General features: G+C 34.4%; 2 protein-coding genes across 2 annotated transcripts; both read left to right on the top strand.

Moving 5' to 3' along the window:
• The first annotated feature begins 5676 nt into the window (after positions 1-5676).
• Positions 5677-9558, top strand: LOC111910404 (F-box/kelch-repeat protein At3g06240). The gene is made up of 5 exons (XM_023906254.3): positions 5677-5835; positions 6591-6637; positions 7338-7453; positions 7850-8012; positions 8090-9558. Exons 1-5 carry the CDS (start codon positions 5754-5756, stop codon positions 9317-9319), a joined length of 1638 nt encoding a protein of 545 aa, XP_023762022.1. The 5' UTR covers positions 5677-5753; the 3' UTR covers positions 9320-9558.
• A 4847-nt stretch (positions 9559-14405) lies between these two features.
• Positions 14406-18031, top strand: LOC111910403 (F-box/kelch-repeat protein At3g06240-like). Its single transcript, XM_023906253.3, has 5 exons — positions 14406-14538; positions 15317-15363; positions 15860-15975; positions 16340-16502; positions 16623-18031. Exons 1-5 carry the CDS (start codon positions 14457-14459, stop codon positions 17874-17876), a joined length of 1662 nt encoding a protein of 553 aa, XP_023762021.1. The 5' UTR covers positions 14406-14456; the 3' UTR covers positions 17877-18031.
• The last annotated feature ends 1093 nt before the right edge of the window (positions 18032-19124 follow it).

Below are 19124 nucleotides of genomic sequence, written 5' to 3'. Positions count from 1 at the left end.
GTGGTTAGGTTAAGGAATTTTTTGGAATAAGAGCTTAATGGTTAAGAAATTATTGTATTTAGCTTTATATGGACCGAGGGTTTGGGATTTTGACATTTGGGGTGGTCTTAATGGATAAAGTTGGAAAATTTATCCTTCTAGACCATGTTTGGGACCAGATATGAGCTTTGGAGCTCTTAGAATCGAGGAAAACAACTTAATAATGGGTTTTGAGCAACTTAATAATGGGTTTTGAGCAAAACATATAAAACAAGTTTAGATGATTACCTTTTAATTTTTGCAAGAATCTTCAAGCTTTGAGAGCCTAATATCACAAATGTAATACCTCTAATCGATCACAAACACCAAGGCAAAAAGGATAATCTTGGAGAGAGGATATGAAGGCACAAAATCGGCTCTAAGGACTCTAGGGTTCTTCTAGTCGCCAATTTTGGATGCCCTAGGGGTCCTTAAATAGTTGAGTTGCTAGGGTTTCAGTCAAAACCCTAATTGGATAACTTAAGCCCTAAGCAACCCCAAGAACCTTTTGGAATAAGGCCCTTGGACGATTTCAAGGTGGGCTTCCACCCTAATTTCGTCCACCCCTATAATCCATAAGATCCATAGCCCAAATTCAATTATCTTATAATTGCAATTCCAGTCCCCTAAGTTCAATTAATCTCTTTTGATCACAAAATTAATTTCTTAATTAATTCTTGACCAATATTAATTAACTAATATGATTTCTCTTTTAATATATTATTCTTATAATATATTAATAAACCATAATAACCTCTTTCTCCATTAATCATCCAGTCAAGTTGCTTTTGTGAAGGCAACCCAAAAGGACCATGCTACAACCGGGTCAAGTACATACCAAATATAGTTATGGACTCAGACACTAATCCAACACTTAACCCATTAAGTTGTTGGGAACCCAGTTCCCACGACATGACCTTAGGTCGCCACGACATGGCAATTGGGAAACACCCAACTGTCTTAATGTATGAAGGCAACGACATGTCCATGGATGGCAACAACGTGGCGGTTGACTAAAGTCAGCATCGACCATTGCCTTTGACTTGATTTGACTTTTGGTCAAACTCCTAGTCTTGGATGAAGAGCTAAGGGCTTACCTTGTGTAATGGTATAGGAGGTGCATATCATTGGTATTTCTGGCAGTGAGAGCAGCATCAACTGAGTCTCGACTGAGATGTGAGTCTCTTCACTATACTCGTGGGTCAAAGACACCAACGTCGGCCACTGAATTATGTGTATAGGAAGCTAGCAATCTTTGTGACTTTGGTTGATATGACCGCATGCTTATTTATGTGGGGCGAAATAGATCCGTTTATTATGTACTTGTTGTATTTGTGACTCTTACTGATATGCTTGTATGTTATATGTATATAGGGGTGAAATAGACCCGTTTGGTTGAAAAACACCGATTGACTTGAAATAGACTCAGGGGTGAAATAGACCCGTTACAACTTCGAGCTAATATGTATGTATGGTATGTGATATTTTATGGAACTCAGTAGCTTTGTGCTTACGGTTTTTGTTTATGGTTTTTAGGTTTTTCCGGTTCTAAAGGGAAGGGATCGACGTGATTGTACCACATCCACCAGTATTCCACATGATTTGATTGATATGTACTATGATAATTGTATGTCATATTTTACACTATGATTGGTTTCCAAACTAAACGAATGGCTATTTGATCGATTTAAAAGAAATTTTTTACTCATAAATTTTGGGATGTTACACTAACAGAGTATAGATGACAACCATCAGACTATTCAAGACAGTCTTGTGGAACACGGGGAGGTTTATAACCTGTAGGTGATGGACTATGTGCTCATTTGATGTACTCCAGTTTCTACTGACATGTATTGTGGAGAAACCCCTGAAACAGTACTGTCAACAACGATGATTATGATAATCCTTAGGATATAATATAAAAGAAAACCTGCTGACCTGTATTGCGGAGAAATCCCTGAAACAGTACTGTCAGCAATGATGATTATGATGATCCTTAGGATAGAACCTTAGGAGTGAATATAAAAGAAAACCTATTGACATGTATTGCAGAGAAATCCCTGAAACAATATTGTCAGCAACGATGATTATGATGATCCTTAGGGTAGGTTCTTAAGAATAAAAAAAATGATGAAAATGAGGATGGGTAATCGGGTTAACTATTTGATAATTAAACATATTAATTATGTTATTGTGGGTTGAAAACCCTATGTACTCACCAAGTTTTCCAACCCGACTCACTTAGGTGCTGTTTGTTTTTTCGAAGCGAAAATTCATGAAGTCTGCGGACCACCTCTGCAATCCTCTGTAGCAGAAGAGGTGGAACAAACGGCTGCAGCCTATAATAAGAAGCATGTTTGTTTTTTAAAATAGACTGCTGCAGTAAACTGAAATTTAAATAAACTAATTTTATAAACTGAAAATAGTTCTCAACACCGAAATTTAATAATTCTAGTTTTAAAACATTGAAATAATAATAAAAAGAACATGTAAAAAAACAAAAATATAAAACTTTTTTTTTTAAAAAAAACTTTAAAAAATGTAAAAGAAGCTAATAGCTTTATTCTAGAAAAAAAACTAATTTTAAAAAACATTAAAAAAGAAAATAATAAAAAAATTAAGAAAGTATTGCAAACATTACAAAGTTCGTAAAAAATTACACACGTTAAAAAAGATACAATTGAAATTGAAAATATTATTAATAAAACGGTAAAAAAAATTAAAAAAATCATGTTAATAAAAATCGTGGAAATTATAAAAATAAATTGTGTCACATCCGTAAATAAAAATTTAAGAAAATCAAAGTTTTAAAAAAAAATTTAAAAAAAGGTTATACAAAAATTCTTAAAAAAACACTTAGAAAAAATGAAAGCTGAAGAGGTTAGAAGAGGCAAATCAAGTGTTGCGCCACGCAACACACACGCAGAGGTTTTGTAGTCTGAAGTCTTCCAAAAAACAAACTGTTGCGAGAGGAAAAGTGCTGCGCGTGCGCTGCGCTGCGCAGCAATAAGTGGTTTGAAGAGGTTTTTATAGAAAAACAAACAACACCTTAGTTTCTTTGTCTCACAGGTATCGATACGAAGGTATATGATGTTTGGATCTAATGATAGATTACAGGAAATGTAGGCCATTAGATATTGTAAGACCAATAATAATTACATTTATGCTTATGTTTCTTGTATCAGTTATGATATCTCAAGTTTTAATAATCAATGAACAACATTTCTTCGAAAATACTTTTTACATGACAAATTCCGCTATATAAAGAAGACTCTCTTTATGAAATAAGCATAAATAAAAAGGTCTTTTCTGATTGTGAAATTGGAAATCTCACACTAACTACTAAAATGGGGATGTCACACTAACTACTAGGTATTGGCACTTAATTATGACCTTACTACAAATGAACATTTCCTAATATCAGTTTCATTTATAAACTAATAAAAATTAACCTTAAAATAATATTAATTTTGGAATTACCAATTTACCTAATTTCTCCTAGACCTGGAGCAACAAGTAACGAAGTGTCATTTGATTTGAATTACAAAAATACCCTTCTTAATTAATATAAGTATCTAAAAATGCTAAAACAATCAATTTTCTATAAACCCGTATTTAAATAATCCATTTTATGTTATTTGTATTTCCATATAACCAACCAAAACTTTGAGCCATATAATTAGGATGTTACAGTTATAAGAGTTTACTTTGGCATATGTTTAGCTAGCTCTGGTTTGGTTTATATTTTTATTACATCCACTAAGGGCAACATGTATCCACTTGTTTTTTGTTACCATTTGGTTTCCTTTTTTGGAAATATAATTATTTCGACATTTGGTACAACTGGACGGGTGGTACATGTTAGCCACATTAAAACTTATGTAATAGTTAACCCTGTTAACATTATTACATTGTTTTGAATGTTTATTTGGTTAATTTTTATTCCTTTTTTAGTTCATTACCATTTTAGGAAAATACATTCCATATACTGAAATGTTATTCCTTGTAATGTTATTAAACATTATATAATGGTTAACCCCACCAAAGTATAATTGGATGTAAAGTACCATTTCCTTTAGTTCATTACCATTTAGAAAAGTATACCACCATTTCATATTTTGCAAACCAACATACAATATTATTTCATGTAAAACAAACAAAGTAGGATGGTTGTATCCTTCATTAGCCCTACTTGGGAATGTACATTGACATTTCATGTATTACAAAAGAAAAGTACATTACCATTTGTATGAAAAACCAAAGTACATTACCATTTAATGTAAAACAGACATAACACATTACCATTTCAGAAAATACATTACAATTTCATCTATAATATACTAATCAACATTACATTCCCATTATAGAAATTACAAAAGATATATGACACATAACAATGTCTAAGACAACTTAAAAATCACTAATATGATGATCAATAAAATACCTCCAACAACCATATAATAATCTGTAAAAAATGCAACATATACTTTTATTGTGGCTTAGTTAGGAACTTTCTTGAACTTTTTTTTTTTCCATCTATTCATTCATTGCAATGACTTTGATGTCGTTTGTTTTTTCGAAGCGAAAATGTCTAAAGTATGCAGACCACCTCTGCCACTCTTTGTAGCTGAAGAGGGAGACCAAACGGCCGCAACATGTAATAAAAAATCTGTTTGTTTTTTAACCTCTGCAGACTGCTGCAATAAGTTAAAGTAAGGTGTAAAGAGGTTTGAAGTAGAGGGTCAAGTGTTGTGCCACGCAGCACACACGCAACAGTTTTTAAGTCAGAAGTCTTCTGAAAAACAAACAGCTACAAAGGGCCAAGTGAAACGCGTGTGCTGCGCGGCACAACAATTAGTGGCCAAAAGTGGTTTTTTTAGAAAAAAAAACAAACAACACCTTACAAGGGGTCAACTCATTTGAAAAAAAATCACAACTAACTCCGGGAACCTACAAAATAGGGAGGTTATTCACTAAAAAAATAATAAGAACTTAATAAAAATTACAATATAGGACAACCTATATTGTAATTCGCTGAAAAACAAACAACTGCAAACGGTTAAGTAATGCGCGTGTGCTGTGCGGCGCAACAATAAGTGGAAAAAAGTAGTTTTTTAGAAAAAACAAATAGCACCTTACAATGGGTCTAACTCATTTGAAAAAAAATCACAACTTCGGGATCCTACAAAATAGGGAGACTTAATAAAAATTACAATATTAATGTTTGAAAACTAGGACAACACCTATTCTTGAAACCCAAATTAGACAACCATTATCACTTTGCATTTGACGACGATCTTGTTTTTGCTTCGTGAACCTCCATTGAAGCTTAATTTCTTGAAAATCTTGACATTCTGCCGAGAGGAAAAGCTTGACCTTTTTGTCTTGTTAACTTATCATTTGAACTTTTAATTTGGGATTGTAAGGAAGCATATGAGGGGTGTGATGTGTGACATGGCATCCTGATCATCTTATACAACCCATGCAAGGTTCCACATAGGTTGAGATAACAATCATAACATGCTATGGTTTACTGATAAATGTCAAAAATGAAAAAAAAAAAAAACATATTTGGGATAAAACCGTTAAATTTTGCTAAATTCAAGGGCTTTGTGGCGTTATCCCCCAAATAAAATCCCCAATTTCACACTCCATACTCCATAGACAGTCCATTCCCTCTTTTTCCTCTCTTCATTTTCACGTTCCCTTTTGTACTCGACAGCTCCAGCTTCCATATGGCGACGTTGAAAGATGGAATGTCTCCTTACGAAAGCGGTGGAGCCGAAGAAAGGTTCCGTAAGATGCCTTTCCGACCAGGTTCAGCACTTTTGCTCTCAGTTAGATCAATTTACAATTATATATTTCCCCAGTGAGCTTTGTTAAGCCTATTTGGCTGTACTTAGATGCTATTTATTATGGCTATTGTAGGATATCATAATTATTTGGCTTTGTATTAGGGTTTTCTCTGTTTTCATTGGATGATTGAGACGTTCTTTTTTTTTTTTTTTTTGGCGCATTCATTTCTAGTTTGCTTTTGGCTGATATATGACTTCTGCAATTTTTATTATATTGTAGTTCTTATTTTTAGAAATGTCTGTTTTCTATATGTCCAATACTCATTGCTGCATGTTTTATTTATTTATTTATTGCTAGAGGCTTTCTTCAATATGGCTGCAGAAAGCTACTTCTTTATAAGTAATCAGTCAATTTAGGGTTACATATAGTCTTTGCTCAGTTGCCAGTAAACTCTCAAAAGAAGTAAATTATCTGAAATATAATCATATATAGTTGTCATGTGGTCAAACCTTAACATTAGACTACACTAACCATTTCATCATTGGATGGATCATTGTCTTCATAGCAGGTTATGAATCTAAGCATCCAATTATCTCTCATTGTCATTAATATGCATTTTTCAATCATGTTTTCTTGTAATAGTTGACAACGTTTGTCTTGTAAATGTTTATACATGTCTGGAACTTAAGATATTGATATTAAATATCCTTTCCATTACTTCATTTGTATTTCTGCGTACATGCCTCATACAATTACAAAAGCTATTATGTGACCAGGGATTTATGAAGAACCCCAAAATGTTTCTCATGAGGCAGGGAGAGATGTAAGTTTCTTACTTCATGTTTCTTGTGCGTACATTCTGAATTATTTTAATTGTGTGCTTAACATATTAGAAATTTAGAATGTTATATAATAGTGTCATTACTTAATGCTAATAGCATTTTAATGTTTTACTTAATTGCAAGTTTTTAAAGTTCATTTATTTTTCACATATTAATTTTAAATCAAGTTCTCTCTTGAATTTTGCTAATTGTAGTTTAAGTGGGCATTTTTTTTTGGTTTTATGATATTTCTTCATGACTTGTGTTGCTGTTTGATCGTACTTTCTTTATATTATATCTAATACCAAGTGGTGTCCTCTTATTAGTTCAACTTGGATGCCCTTTACTAGAAGCCATGAACAAACATTATTTATTATTTCTTGTGAGTTGCGAGTGTTTTTATCACTGGAACTGCTCATAAAGTGATAAAATATTGACAATAAGTTCATCTAGAATATGTGGCTAAAAACTTGTTATGTTGTTGGCAACAACTTATTTACTAAACCTCGTCTATTAATCTGTTGATACCTTTTTCCATACTTGTATCAAAAGTCAATGGAGGGGAATGTTTAATTGTTGGTTGTAATACTTCGTTTACAAGTACGTTGCTTAATAATGTGTACTCGTCTCAATGCTTTATCCTACCATTTTCTCTGTAACCATTCTCTAACCTCAGCGCACTTTTGGTTTCCTGAAATGAAGAATTCAACTGGAGCATCAGAAATATGCACCCATCATGTTGGGAATTTTGCTAGCATTTCTTCTGACAGTGAGATATCAGAGCTTGAACAAATGTTGAAACAGATGACCTTTACTAGGTTTGTCTTTCTTTTACTACAGTCCTACACTGCTATTACTTCATATTGCATTTGTAAACTTGAGGTGTGTACTCATTTTTCAATAAGCTGCAATACGTTTTCACATGACAACATACATGCCAAAAACTTGCTTTTGAGCCATTAAAAGCGGTGCGTACATCAATCATCTACTAAACTTGGCAGTGTTTCTAAATTGATATTCCTTGCCAATTTAATTTAAAAAGAAGAGCAGAAAATTTGTTAAAGTGGACAGAAATGGTATTGCTTTTCATTTTATATGGAATTGTTCTGTGACTGCTGGCGTGTTATATATATATATATATATATATATATATATATATATATATATATATATATATATATATATATATATATATATATATATTGCTTCTACAGGTCTGTAACCCAGCGCTTGATATTGTTGTTGCATTCAAGAACCATTGAGGAGTCACCAACTCCTCTTTTAAGGCTTGAAGCATCACCAACAAGTGGATCAATGAAAAGACCCAAACATGGAGATGAGAGGGATAACTTCCATGCTTCTGTTGTCAGTTCAAGAGTGAGTGATATTTTCCTGCTCATCTTTAAGCAAAACAATTCCTTACCGTATTTTCAAGTGCAATGTATTGTCTACAGCTTCTTGAAGAAGAGATTGCTCAAGATTCAAAGTTTATTAGTAATAATGGGACAGGCCTTCCAAATCCAATCACATCAACAACTTCACCACAACAACCGGCGACTATGGAGAACCTCCCACATGAGCTTTTATCAAATATATTTATCCGTTTATTTGCCAAACAACTTGCTCAAATGAGATCTGTCTCCAAATCATGGAATGCTTTTCTGTCTCATCCCTCTTTTGTAAAATCCCACCTCCATCATTCCATCCATAACAACGATCAAATTCTATTGATCTTCCAAGATGAAGAATTTTATTCCGACACCAAACCATTCACAGCAATACCGAGTCGATCTCCCCGTCTTGAGCTCACTAATTTCATCAAATTCCCGGTTAAACCCCAATCTGGACATACAGATGGCATCAGGGTTATTGGTTCTGTTAACGGCTTAATATGCTCTTCTTACGATAATCATTCTGTGATTCACATTTGGAACCCTTCTCTCTCCGCCGTGTTAACTCTCCCGCCATACTCCACCCCCTCCAATGGTTACAATTCGTTCAAAATCCATTTCCGGTTTGGGTTTGATCCTAAATCAAATGATTACAAAGTTGTCAAGCTCACAGGCCTTAATGGACCGTATGAAAATGTCGTTACATGGTGGCTGCAAGTTGAGATTTATAGTATGAGAAAAGGTTCCTGGAAGTTGATCACCGCAAGGTTTCCCTCTCACATCACAACCATTACCAATGGTGATGATGTTTGTGTTGATGGCCATGACGGTTGTCTACATTGGCTTGGTTATGATTATATTATCGAGAATACTGATTTAAAAATGATAGTGGCATTTGATTTGGGTTCAGAGACATTCCGTGAGATACCTCTTCCAGATTCTATACTAAATGATGACCGTGAGATTGTTTTAGGAGTTTTGGCCAAAAAGCTATGTGTGATGACACATGTTGGGGTTGATGGCACATGTGATGTGTGGGTGATGGATAAGTATGGGGTGGCCGAATCATGGGTCAAGCGCCATGTCTTTTCACAGTTTGATGTTGGTGCATGTCTATTTGGATTCACATCACACAATGAGTTTCTCATTGTGGATGATGGGCACCTTGTCTTGTACAATCCAAATACGAATGAGCAGATAAGGTTGGAGGGTTATTGTCCTGAAGATTATGATGTACAAAACATCATGGAGTATGTGGACAGTCTTGTTTGGGTAGCACCTGCCAAAGCATGAGATGGTGGATGATGGGGGGACAAAATTGAAATGGAGAGACTTCAAGTATGATGCAATGTTTCTTAATTAGGTTTATGTGTAGTATCCATTTTAATGTGTTGCATCTACCTTCTTTCTTGTTGTTCAATTTGATATTATGTAAGATTAACATTTGGACATGCTGGTCTGAATTCTAACAGATGTCTAGCCGTATTTGATTTATGGTAAATTACACGAATGGTCTCTGTGTTTCGGGGTAATTTGTATGGTTGGTCTCTAATTTTTTTTTCTTTTGACTCGGACAGTTTTTGTGGTTTGGTTTTGTTTTGTGGTTAGTTCCTCACAGACTTGGAATGATTATTGTACCCTCATCTATATTTTTTTTTATCAGTTTAATTTTCTGAATATTATTAATTATAGTGGGTACCAGTCCAATTTATCTCTCATAAACATACACTTTCATTTTTTGTAAATAGTTAAAAAAAATATTTATGATTTAAAAAAATTCAAAATAAAAAGAACTAGACACCATGAAATCACAAAATATCCTTATAATAAAAAAATATTTTTATCTTTTTAAATATATAACTATTTCTGTTTAGTTGATGTTTTAATTTTTTTAACAGGTTAATATTTAGTTGATGTTTTGCTTCGAGAGAATTTGCGATCCAAAGAGGCGTGAGGCAAGGAGATCCAATCTTCCATTTCCTGTTCATTCTTGCCATGGAGGGCCTTAATATTGCTATGAGTGAAGCTTGTCGTCAACATTTGTTCTAAGGTATTTATCTTCCCAAAGATAGTCATATTCTATCTCATCTTATATATGCGGATGATGCTATTTTTATTGGTGATTCGTTGAAATTAAATTGTCAATCTCAATAGAATCTTAAGGTGTTTCTTTTTAGCTTTAGGATTAAAAGTCAATCTTTATAAAAGTTTAGTGTATGGAGTTGGTGTGGAAGAGAGTGAAATTATTCGTCTTGCTAGCACTTTACGTTATGAGCCTGCTAAATTTCTGTTCTCTTATTTGGGTATCCCAATTGGAGCCAATATGAATCTTTCGAAAAATTGGAAGCCTATTATTGATAAATTTAATTCCAAGTTCTCGAAGTGGAAAGTCAAGGCTCTTTCTTTCAGAGGCCGCTTAACTCTTGTGAGATCCGTTCTTGGTAGCTTGCCCCTTTATTATTTCTCACTTTCAAATCTCCCAAAGAAGGTTGTTACTATATTGGAAGGTTTGAGAAGAAAGTTCCTTTGGGGAGGGGTGGATGATAACAAAAAGATAAATTGGGTTGCTTGGGATACTTTGGTGAAGTCGAAAAAGTTGGGTGGTATGGGTATTGGTTGCCTTCGTTCCCTAAATGTAGCTCTCTTGGTGAAATGGAGATGGATACTTAAAACATAATATAATAGCCTTTGGTCGAAGTGTATAAAATTGTGGCATAATATCTCTTGTATTGATGGGAAACCGGTGGCCAAAGCTTCTCTTCTGGGCATTTGGCACCATTTCGAAGCTTGATTTAGAGTTGGAAGATTGGGGTATTTTAATTGATGACTTGATGGAAAGGCGTTTGGGAGATGGTAAAAACACCCATTTCTGGAAAGATAAATGGTGTGATGGTTTAGTTTTCAAAGAGGGACATAAATTTTTATTCTAGTTCTGGCAGATTTCATTGGTGTTGGAAAAGACAACCAAGAAGGGGTATAGAGGAGAATTTGTTGCTTGAGTTGTGTTGTAACACCCTGTAACGCCCGTAGATCCGGGCTAGTCAATTTAGAGATAATAGGGGTCGAAAACAATTTTTCGACAAAAGATTATTTAGAATAAATAATCTTAACCAAGTTATAAAATATGTCTCAAGGGTTCCATACATATAGAGAACGCCGAAATCCGAGTTATAACGAAGAAGTTATGGCCCGTCGAAGTTTTTCGGCAAAACCGACACGACACCGGGAGACGTAATGTAACGCCCCGAACCTAGCAGGTATATTTCGAAACCCGCTTTCTTTTGATTATTGCCTTTGATAGTCCTCGGAGAAGTATGTTAATTCCCGGGAGGTATAAGGACTAAAGTTGAAACTTTGGACCAAGGAGGGAGTACGCTAAGCGTACATAAGAGTACGTTGGGCGTACTAGGCGTGCCCTAGTATGCTGGGCGTATACTCATGTACACGGGCGTACTCACGTCAGGTGAAAAACCCTAATGTTCGGGGTTGGGACTATATAAACACCCTTCTGGTTCATTCTTTTGCCTTACCTCAGCCTCCATACCTCAGAGAACGCCCCAAAACCCTAGTTTGTGTGTGAAGAGTGAGTTAGTGTGCATCTTGAGCCTTGGAGAGTGGAGTTATTGCACCAAGAAGCTAGAGGAGGAAAGTAAGGCCTTAGATCTGAAGTTGGGTTATACCATTAGAGCTCCAGAAGGTAAAAAGATTGAAACTTTATGCTTATTTGCTTTAGATCTAGACATTCTAGCTTTATGAAGGTCTTATGGTCCCTAGAAGGGGTTTCTCTAATTTTACAGAACTAGAAACTTAACTAACACTTAATTAAGCAACTAACAACTAAACAATTAAATTGCAACTAAATTCAATGATAAAAGGACTTCTGTTTAGGTTCGAATAAATTGATCCTATGGTTGATTTTATGGTAAATATATCAGATTAACTTTTCATTGGCTACCGATTGAGATGATTAGGTTCACGTTCATTATTGCTAATCCTTAGAAAACAGATTAATTCAAGCAATGGCCAGTTGTCTAAATTAATAAGTTCCTTAGTTAATTAATTCGGGTTAAGTAAGACTTGTCATGGTTAATTAAATTGGTGATTCAATTAACCTCTTGTTGATGGTGTATCACACAAGCTCACGTATTAACTTACCTTTCTTCTAGTTAATTTTAGTTTCACATTCGGTATTCCTAGACATATAACTATGTAGTCACATAAATCATATGAAATTAATAACTAAGAGATGTTTATACAACTTAATTACTGATTTATTAACAGAAAATAGTTGTTATTAATATATAGGGTTCTTTAACAAGCTTAACAAAACAATATCACCAATTAAAATTGATCCTAACCATAAAATCAATCCATATTCACAAAATCATCTACCCTAAACAGAAGTTAAAGGTTTTAGTTCATAATTGCAGTAAAAACACACTCAAAAACGAATTTAAACAAACTAGACATAGTTCTATTCAAAGGTAAAGTAGAAAATTAAACCTAAGTTGCCTTATTCTTCTTAGAATTGAGGATTAGGGTTCTTCTCATGTTCTTCAGATCTCCAACAGTCTCCTTAATCACCAAGTAAGCTTCCCAAAAGCCAGAGAGAGTCAATTCGGATTTGTGGCTTCTATTTATAGATATCTCAAAACAGGGGCTACTTGTCGAGTAGACAACCGACTCGGTGAGTCCCCTTGAGGAATCCGTATACGGCAAGGACTCCACGTGTAGCTTCGCGAATCTTCGTATGTACTCGTCGAGTAGACGTCACTACTCGCCGAGTAGCTTCAGAATTTAGCATTTTTTCTTCTTTCTTCAGTTCCCGAGCTTCCGATCGTATCTCTTGCTTCCCTTTGCTTCCGAGCTTCTCTTTTGGATTGCAAATACAATTTGAACACTATTAAGTACCTTTTGTCCATAATATGTAAATAATTAGCTAATAAATGATGAAAATCTATACTAAATATATAGCTAAATATGCACATATCATGTATTGACATGATCTTGGCGATGTTTTGATAAACAAATTTATAAATCACTAAATAAAAAACAAAATTTTTGACCTCAAATTTTGGGATGTTACATGGTTCTTTCCCATGCATGCTCTAGAATGGTCTTTAGGTGCTAAGAAGTTAAGTTTGTTGGTATTAAGCACTTAATGGTCATGCAAAGTCATAAAGTTGGAAACTTTATGACTATCAGTGGTATTTTGGCCTAGATATGCAATTGGGACGTGAAAACTTAATGCATGAAGCTCTTATTGAGGAAAAAGGGTTTCGGTGCATACGTCGTGCGTAACCCAACATACGTCGCGCGTACGAGGTCAACTGCCCGATCCCGGTCAAGGCTTGTGTACGCCCAACATAAGAGCTGAGTATGCCCCGCGTACTCAGCTGAGTGGACCGAGTTGACTCGTTGATCCTAACCTTTGACCTAGGGGTATTTTGGGTATTTTGAGCTGATTAATTGAGATTAGGTCCTTGGTTTTGGTTAGGTGATCGTTGAGCCGATTTTTTTGCAACAGAGAATTATTCCGCTTGCATTCAATGAGGGGTGAGTTTTCCTCACTGTACCGTGGGTCGAAGACACCAATGTCGGACCACTAGATTTTGTATCATGGTTATAGGATAATGATATGCTAGTATATGGCTGATTGGTAGAACCGTATGATTATTTGTATTTTTTGGTTCTATGTTTATGTTTATCTGTTATATATGTCGACATATTGTATTGGGTTGAGGCGGTCCGGCTTTATGTTGTTAGGCCAAGACACCTGCGGACGACCAGATAGGTTGTAGGCCTTGCGAGGAGGTCCAGTTAGGCCGACGACCCGTAGAGCGGTCCAGATAAGCTATATGCTCCGCGAGGCGGTCTAGTCATGCCGAAGGCTCGTAGAGTGGTCCATATAAGCTGTAGGCCCTATGAGGCGGTCCAGTCAGACTGACTACTTATATTTGTATGCTTGTTGTTATTTGGTGTGATGGTACTTTGGGGGAAACTCACTAAGCTTTCGCTTACAGTTTTTAGTTTATTGTTTCAGGTACTTCTAAAGATGGTGTAACATTCGAGATTTGGTATGTTTTCTTTATATTTTGGATCATTATGGTTAACCGATATTAACCTTAACCAACTAAAATCATTAACCAAAACCAATATTAATCGGTAACCAATGACTATCAACATGCATTAACCAATTATAATGGTTATGATTCGTTTTGATCAATAACCAAAACAAACTGTTCCATACACAGTCCTAGAAAAAAGTCTCAATATTTGAGCTTTTCACAGGAAAAATAACATTTGGGGTAAAACAATTACATTTTACTAAAGTCAAGGGCCTTGTAGCGTTATCCTCCAAATAAAATCCCCCTTTTCTCCTCTCCTCACTTTCACGTTCACTTTTCTACTCGACATCTCCAGCTTCCATATGGCGACAGCGAAAGATGGAATGTCTCCTTACGAAAGCGGCGCAGCCGAAGAAAGGTTCCGTAAGAGGGCTTTCCGACCAGGTTCAACACTTTTGCTCCCAGTTAGATCAAAATATTACAATTATATATTTACCCTGTGAGCTTCGTTATGCCTATTTGACTGTATTTAGATGCTATTTATTTTGGCTATTGTAGGGCATCATAATTTCATGGCTTTGTATTAGGGTTTTCTTTGTTTTCATTGGATGATTGCGGCTTTCTTTTTCAATTGATTAGTTTTTTTTTCTTTGGCGCATTCATTTCTAGTTTGCTTTTGGTTGATATGAGTTCTGCAATTTTTATTATATTGTAGTTCCTATTTTTAGAAATGTCTGTTTTATGTATGTCGAATACTCATCGCTGCATTTATTATTTATTATTATTATTTTTTTTATTATTGCTAGAGGTTTTCTTCAATATGGCTGCAGAAAGCTACTTCTTTACAAGTAATCAGTCAATTTAGAGTTACATATAGTTTTAGCTCAGTCGCAAGCAAACTCTCAAAAGAAGTAAATTATCTTAAATATAATCAATAGTTGTCATGTGGTCAAACCTTTACATTAGACTACACTAACCATTTCATCATTGCATGGATCATTGTCTTCATAGCAGGTTATGAATCTAAGCATCCAATTATCTCTCATTGTCATTGATATGCATTTTTAAATCATTTTTTCTCGTAATAGTTGACTACGTCAGTCTTGTAAATGTTTCTGCATGGATGGAACTTAAGATATTGATATTAGATATTTTTTGCATTACATCACTTGTATTTCTGAGTACATGCCCCTTACAAGCTGCTACTATGTGATGTGAGCAGGGATTTATGAAGAACCCCAAAATGTTTCTCATGAGGCAGGGCAAAATGTAAGTTTCTTACTTCATGCTTCTTTTGCGTGCATTCTGAATTATTTTAATTGTGTGCTTAACATATTAGAATGTTGTATAATGGTATCATTACTTAATGCTAATAGCATTTTAATTTTTTGCTTAATTGCAAGTTTTTAAACTTCATTTAATTTTTACATATTAATTTTAAATCAAGTTCTCTCTTGAATTTTGCTAATTCAGTTAAGTGGGAAATATTTTTTTTTTTCTTTTGGTTTTTTGATATTTCTTCATGACTTGTGTTGCTGTTTGATCGTGCTTTCTATATATTATTTACTAAACCTCGTCTGTTAATCTGTTGATATCTTCTAGTCCATACTTGTATCAAAAGTCAATGGAGGGGAGTGTTTAAGTGTTGGTTGTAGTACTTTATTTACAAGTTGCTTAATAATGTGTACTCGTCTCAATGCTTTATCCTACCATTTTCTCTGTAACCATTCTAACCTCAATGCACTTTTGGTTTCCTGAAATGAAGAATTCAATTGGAGCATCAGAATTATGCACTCATCATGTTAGGAATTTTTCTAGCATTTCTTCTGACAGTGAGATATCAGAGCTTGAACAAATGTTGAAACAGATGACCTTTACTAGGTTTGTCTTTCTTTTACTACAGTCCTACACTGCTATTACTTCATATTGCATTTGTAAACTTGAGGTGTGTACTCATTTTTCAATAAGCTGCAATACATTTTCACATGACATACATGCCAAAAACTTGCTTTTGAGCCATTAAAAGTGATGCGTAAATCAATCATCTACTAAACTTGGCAGTGTTTCTGTATTGATATTCCTTGCCAATTTAATTTAAAAAGAAGAGCAGAAAATTTGTTAAAGTGGACATAAATGGTACTGCTTTTCATTTTATATGGTGGTTAATTTCATATGTAACATATGTATTCTTTTTCTTTGGAATTGTTCTGCAACTGCTGACGTGTTATATATATTGCTTCTACAGGTCTGTAACCCAGCGCTTGATATTGTTGTTGCATTCAAGAACCATTGAGGAGTCACCAACTCCTCTTTTAAGGCTTGAAGCATCACCAACAAGTGGATCAATGAAAAGACCCAAACATGGAGATGAGAGGGATAACTTCCATGCTTCCATTGTTGGTTCAAGAGTGAGTAATATCTTCTTGCTCGTCTTTTAAACAAAACAATTACTTATCTTATTTTCAAGTCCAATATATATATATATATATATATATATATATATATATATATATATATATTGTCTACAGGTTCTTGAAGAAGAGATTGCTCAAGATTCAAAGTTTATTAGTAATAATGGGACATGCCTTCCAAATCCAATCACATCAACAACTTCACGACAACAACCGGCGACTATGGAGAACCTCCCGCACGAGCTTTTATCAAATATATTCATCCGCTTATTTGCCAAACAACTTGCTCAAATGAGATCTGTCTCCAAATCATGGAATGCCCTTTTATCTCATCCCTCTTTTATAAAATCCCACCTCCATCGTTCCATCCATCACAACGATCAAATTCTCTTGATCTTCCAACATGAAGAATATTTTTCCGACTTTAAACCATTCACAGCAAAACCGAGTCGATCTCCCTGTCTTGAGCTCAATAATTTCATCAAACTCCCAGTTAACCCCCAACCTGAATGTACAAATGGTATCAATGTTATTGGTTCTGTTAACGGCTTAATATGCTCTAGTTATGGTGATTCTGTCATTCACATTTGGAACCCTTCTCTCTCCTCCGTGTTAACTCTCCCGCCATACTCCACCCCCTCCAATGGTTACAATTCGTTCAAAATCCATTTCCGGTTTGGGTTTGATCCTAAATCAAATGATTACAAAGTTGTCAAGCTCACAGGCCTTACCGGACCATATAAAAATGTGGTTACATGGTGGCTGCAAGTTGAGATTTATAGTATGAGAAAGGGTTCCTGGAAGTTGATCACCGAGAGGTTTCCATCACACATCACAACCATTACCAATGACGATTATGTTTGTGTTGATGGCCATGAAGGGCATCTTCATTGGCTTGGTTATAATTATAATAGCGAGAGTACTAATCCAAAAACAATAGTGACCTTTAGTTTGGGTACGGAGACATTCTGTGAGATACCTCTTCCAGATTGTATACTAAATGATGACCGTGAGAATGTTTTAGGAGTTTTGGCCAAAAAGCTATGTGTGATGACATATGTTGGGGTTGATGGCACATGTGATGTGTGGGTGATGGAGGAGTACGGGGTGGCTGAATCATGGGTCAAACGCCATGTCTTTTCACAGTTTGGTGTTGGTGCATGCCTATTTGGATTCACGTCACGCAATGAGTTTCTTATTGAGAATGGCAGATACCTTGTCTTGTACGATCCAAATGCAAACTTGCAGAAATTGTTTGAGGATTATTGCCCTGAAGATTCTGTTGTACATAATGTCGCGGAGTATGTGGACAGTCTTGTTTGGGTGGCACCCGCCAAGCAAGAGATGGTGGATGATGGAAGACAAAATTGAAATGTATACTTCAAGTATAATGCAATGTTTTTTAGTTAGGCTTATGTGTAATATCCATTTTTAATGCATCATATCTATTTTCTTTTTTGTTGTTCAATTTGATATTCTGATGCAGAGAGACAGGTTAACATTTGGATATGTTGGTTTGAATTCAACATATGTCTAGCCTATTTTATTGCTCTCTTTATGGGAATCGGTTTCCACTGCTTATACTGGGTGGCAATATATATATATATATATATATATATATATATATATATATATATATATATATATATATATATATATATATATATATATATATATATATATATATATATATATATATATATATATATAAGCATTCGATTGCAACTAAGAAGCTCTGGCAACCTTTTGAGGAAACCGATTACCATGTGTAGGTATAGTGTATATATATATATATATATATATATATATATATATATATATATATATATATATATATATATATATATATATATATATATATATATATATATATATATATATATAGTTTTTTTTTTATATTTAATATTATTTATTGAACAATATATTTATTAAAAACTTATAAATTTTTTATTTCATTTCATGGTTTTTATTTCTCTATTAAATAGAGTATAGTATTTATATATTTTGATACATATTTGAAAGTCTTATATAAAATGTATTGTTGGTTGTGTTAGGTTGTTGATAAATGTTAAGAAATTGAATTTGGTTGGTTGTATATGTGGACGATAGAGAAAATACTTTTTAATGAGAAATAGGTTGTGACTGGTTGCTTGTTAAACATAGTTTAAGGTGTCTTTTATTAAGAAATTATTTTATTGTTTTTTGTTGAAAATAATGTATAACTACAATATATGAAAATAGTAAAGACTCTAAAATGAGTATATTTAAGGAGTGTGGGAGTATGGTTTGAAACTAAGTTGAGCTCGGCCTTCTAGTTCCATTGTAAGTTGGATGAATCGAGTCACATATGCTTCAATCATGAGATTGACCATATATATTATGTACGAGCCTTGATATGTCGTATTGCTTTGAGCATGACGAAGTGATATCAAGACAATCTTGACAAGGTCCAAAGGATGGTAGTTAATGGCAACCGTTTGAGTATAGGTCAACACTTCATTTTCATTTTTTTTGGTTATCTCCCAAACTACATAGTCCACTCAACCATTCCCTCCACCTGTTAAACCGTCTTCCGCCTCCACAATTCATATTATTTCCATTTTGCCCTCTAAACGTACT

This window comes from Lactuca sativa, chromosome 5 (genome assembly GCF_002870075.4).
Source record: "Lactuca sativa cultivar Salinas chromosome 5, Lsat_Salinas_v11, whole genome shotgun sequence".
Taxonomy (NCBI): Eukaryota; Viridiplantae; Streptophyta; class Magnoliopsida; order Asterales; family Asteraceae; genus Lactuca; species Lactuca sativa.
This window is presented reverse-complemented; position numbering and strand designations above follow the sequence as displayed.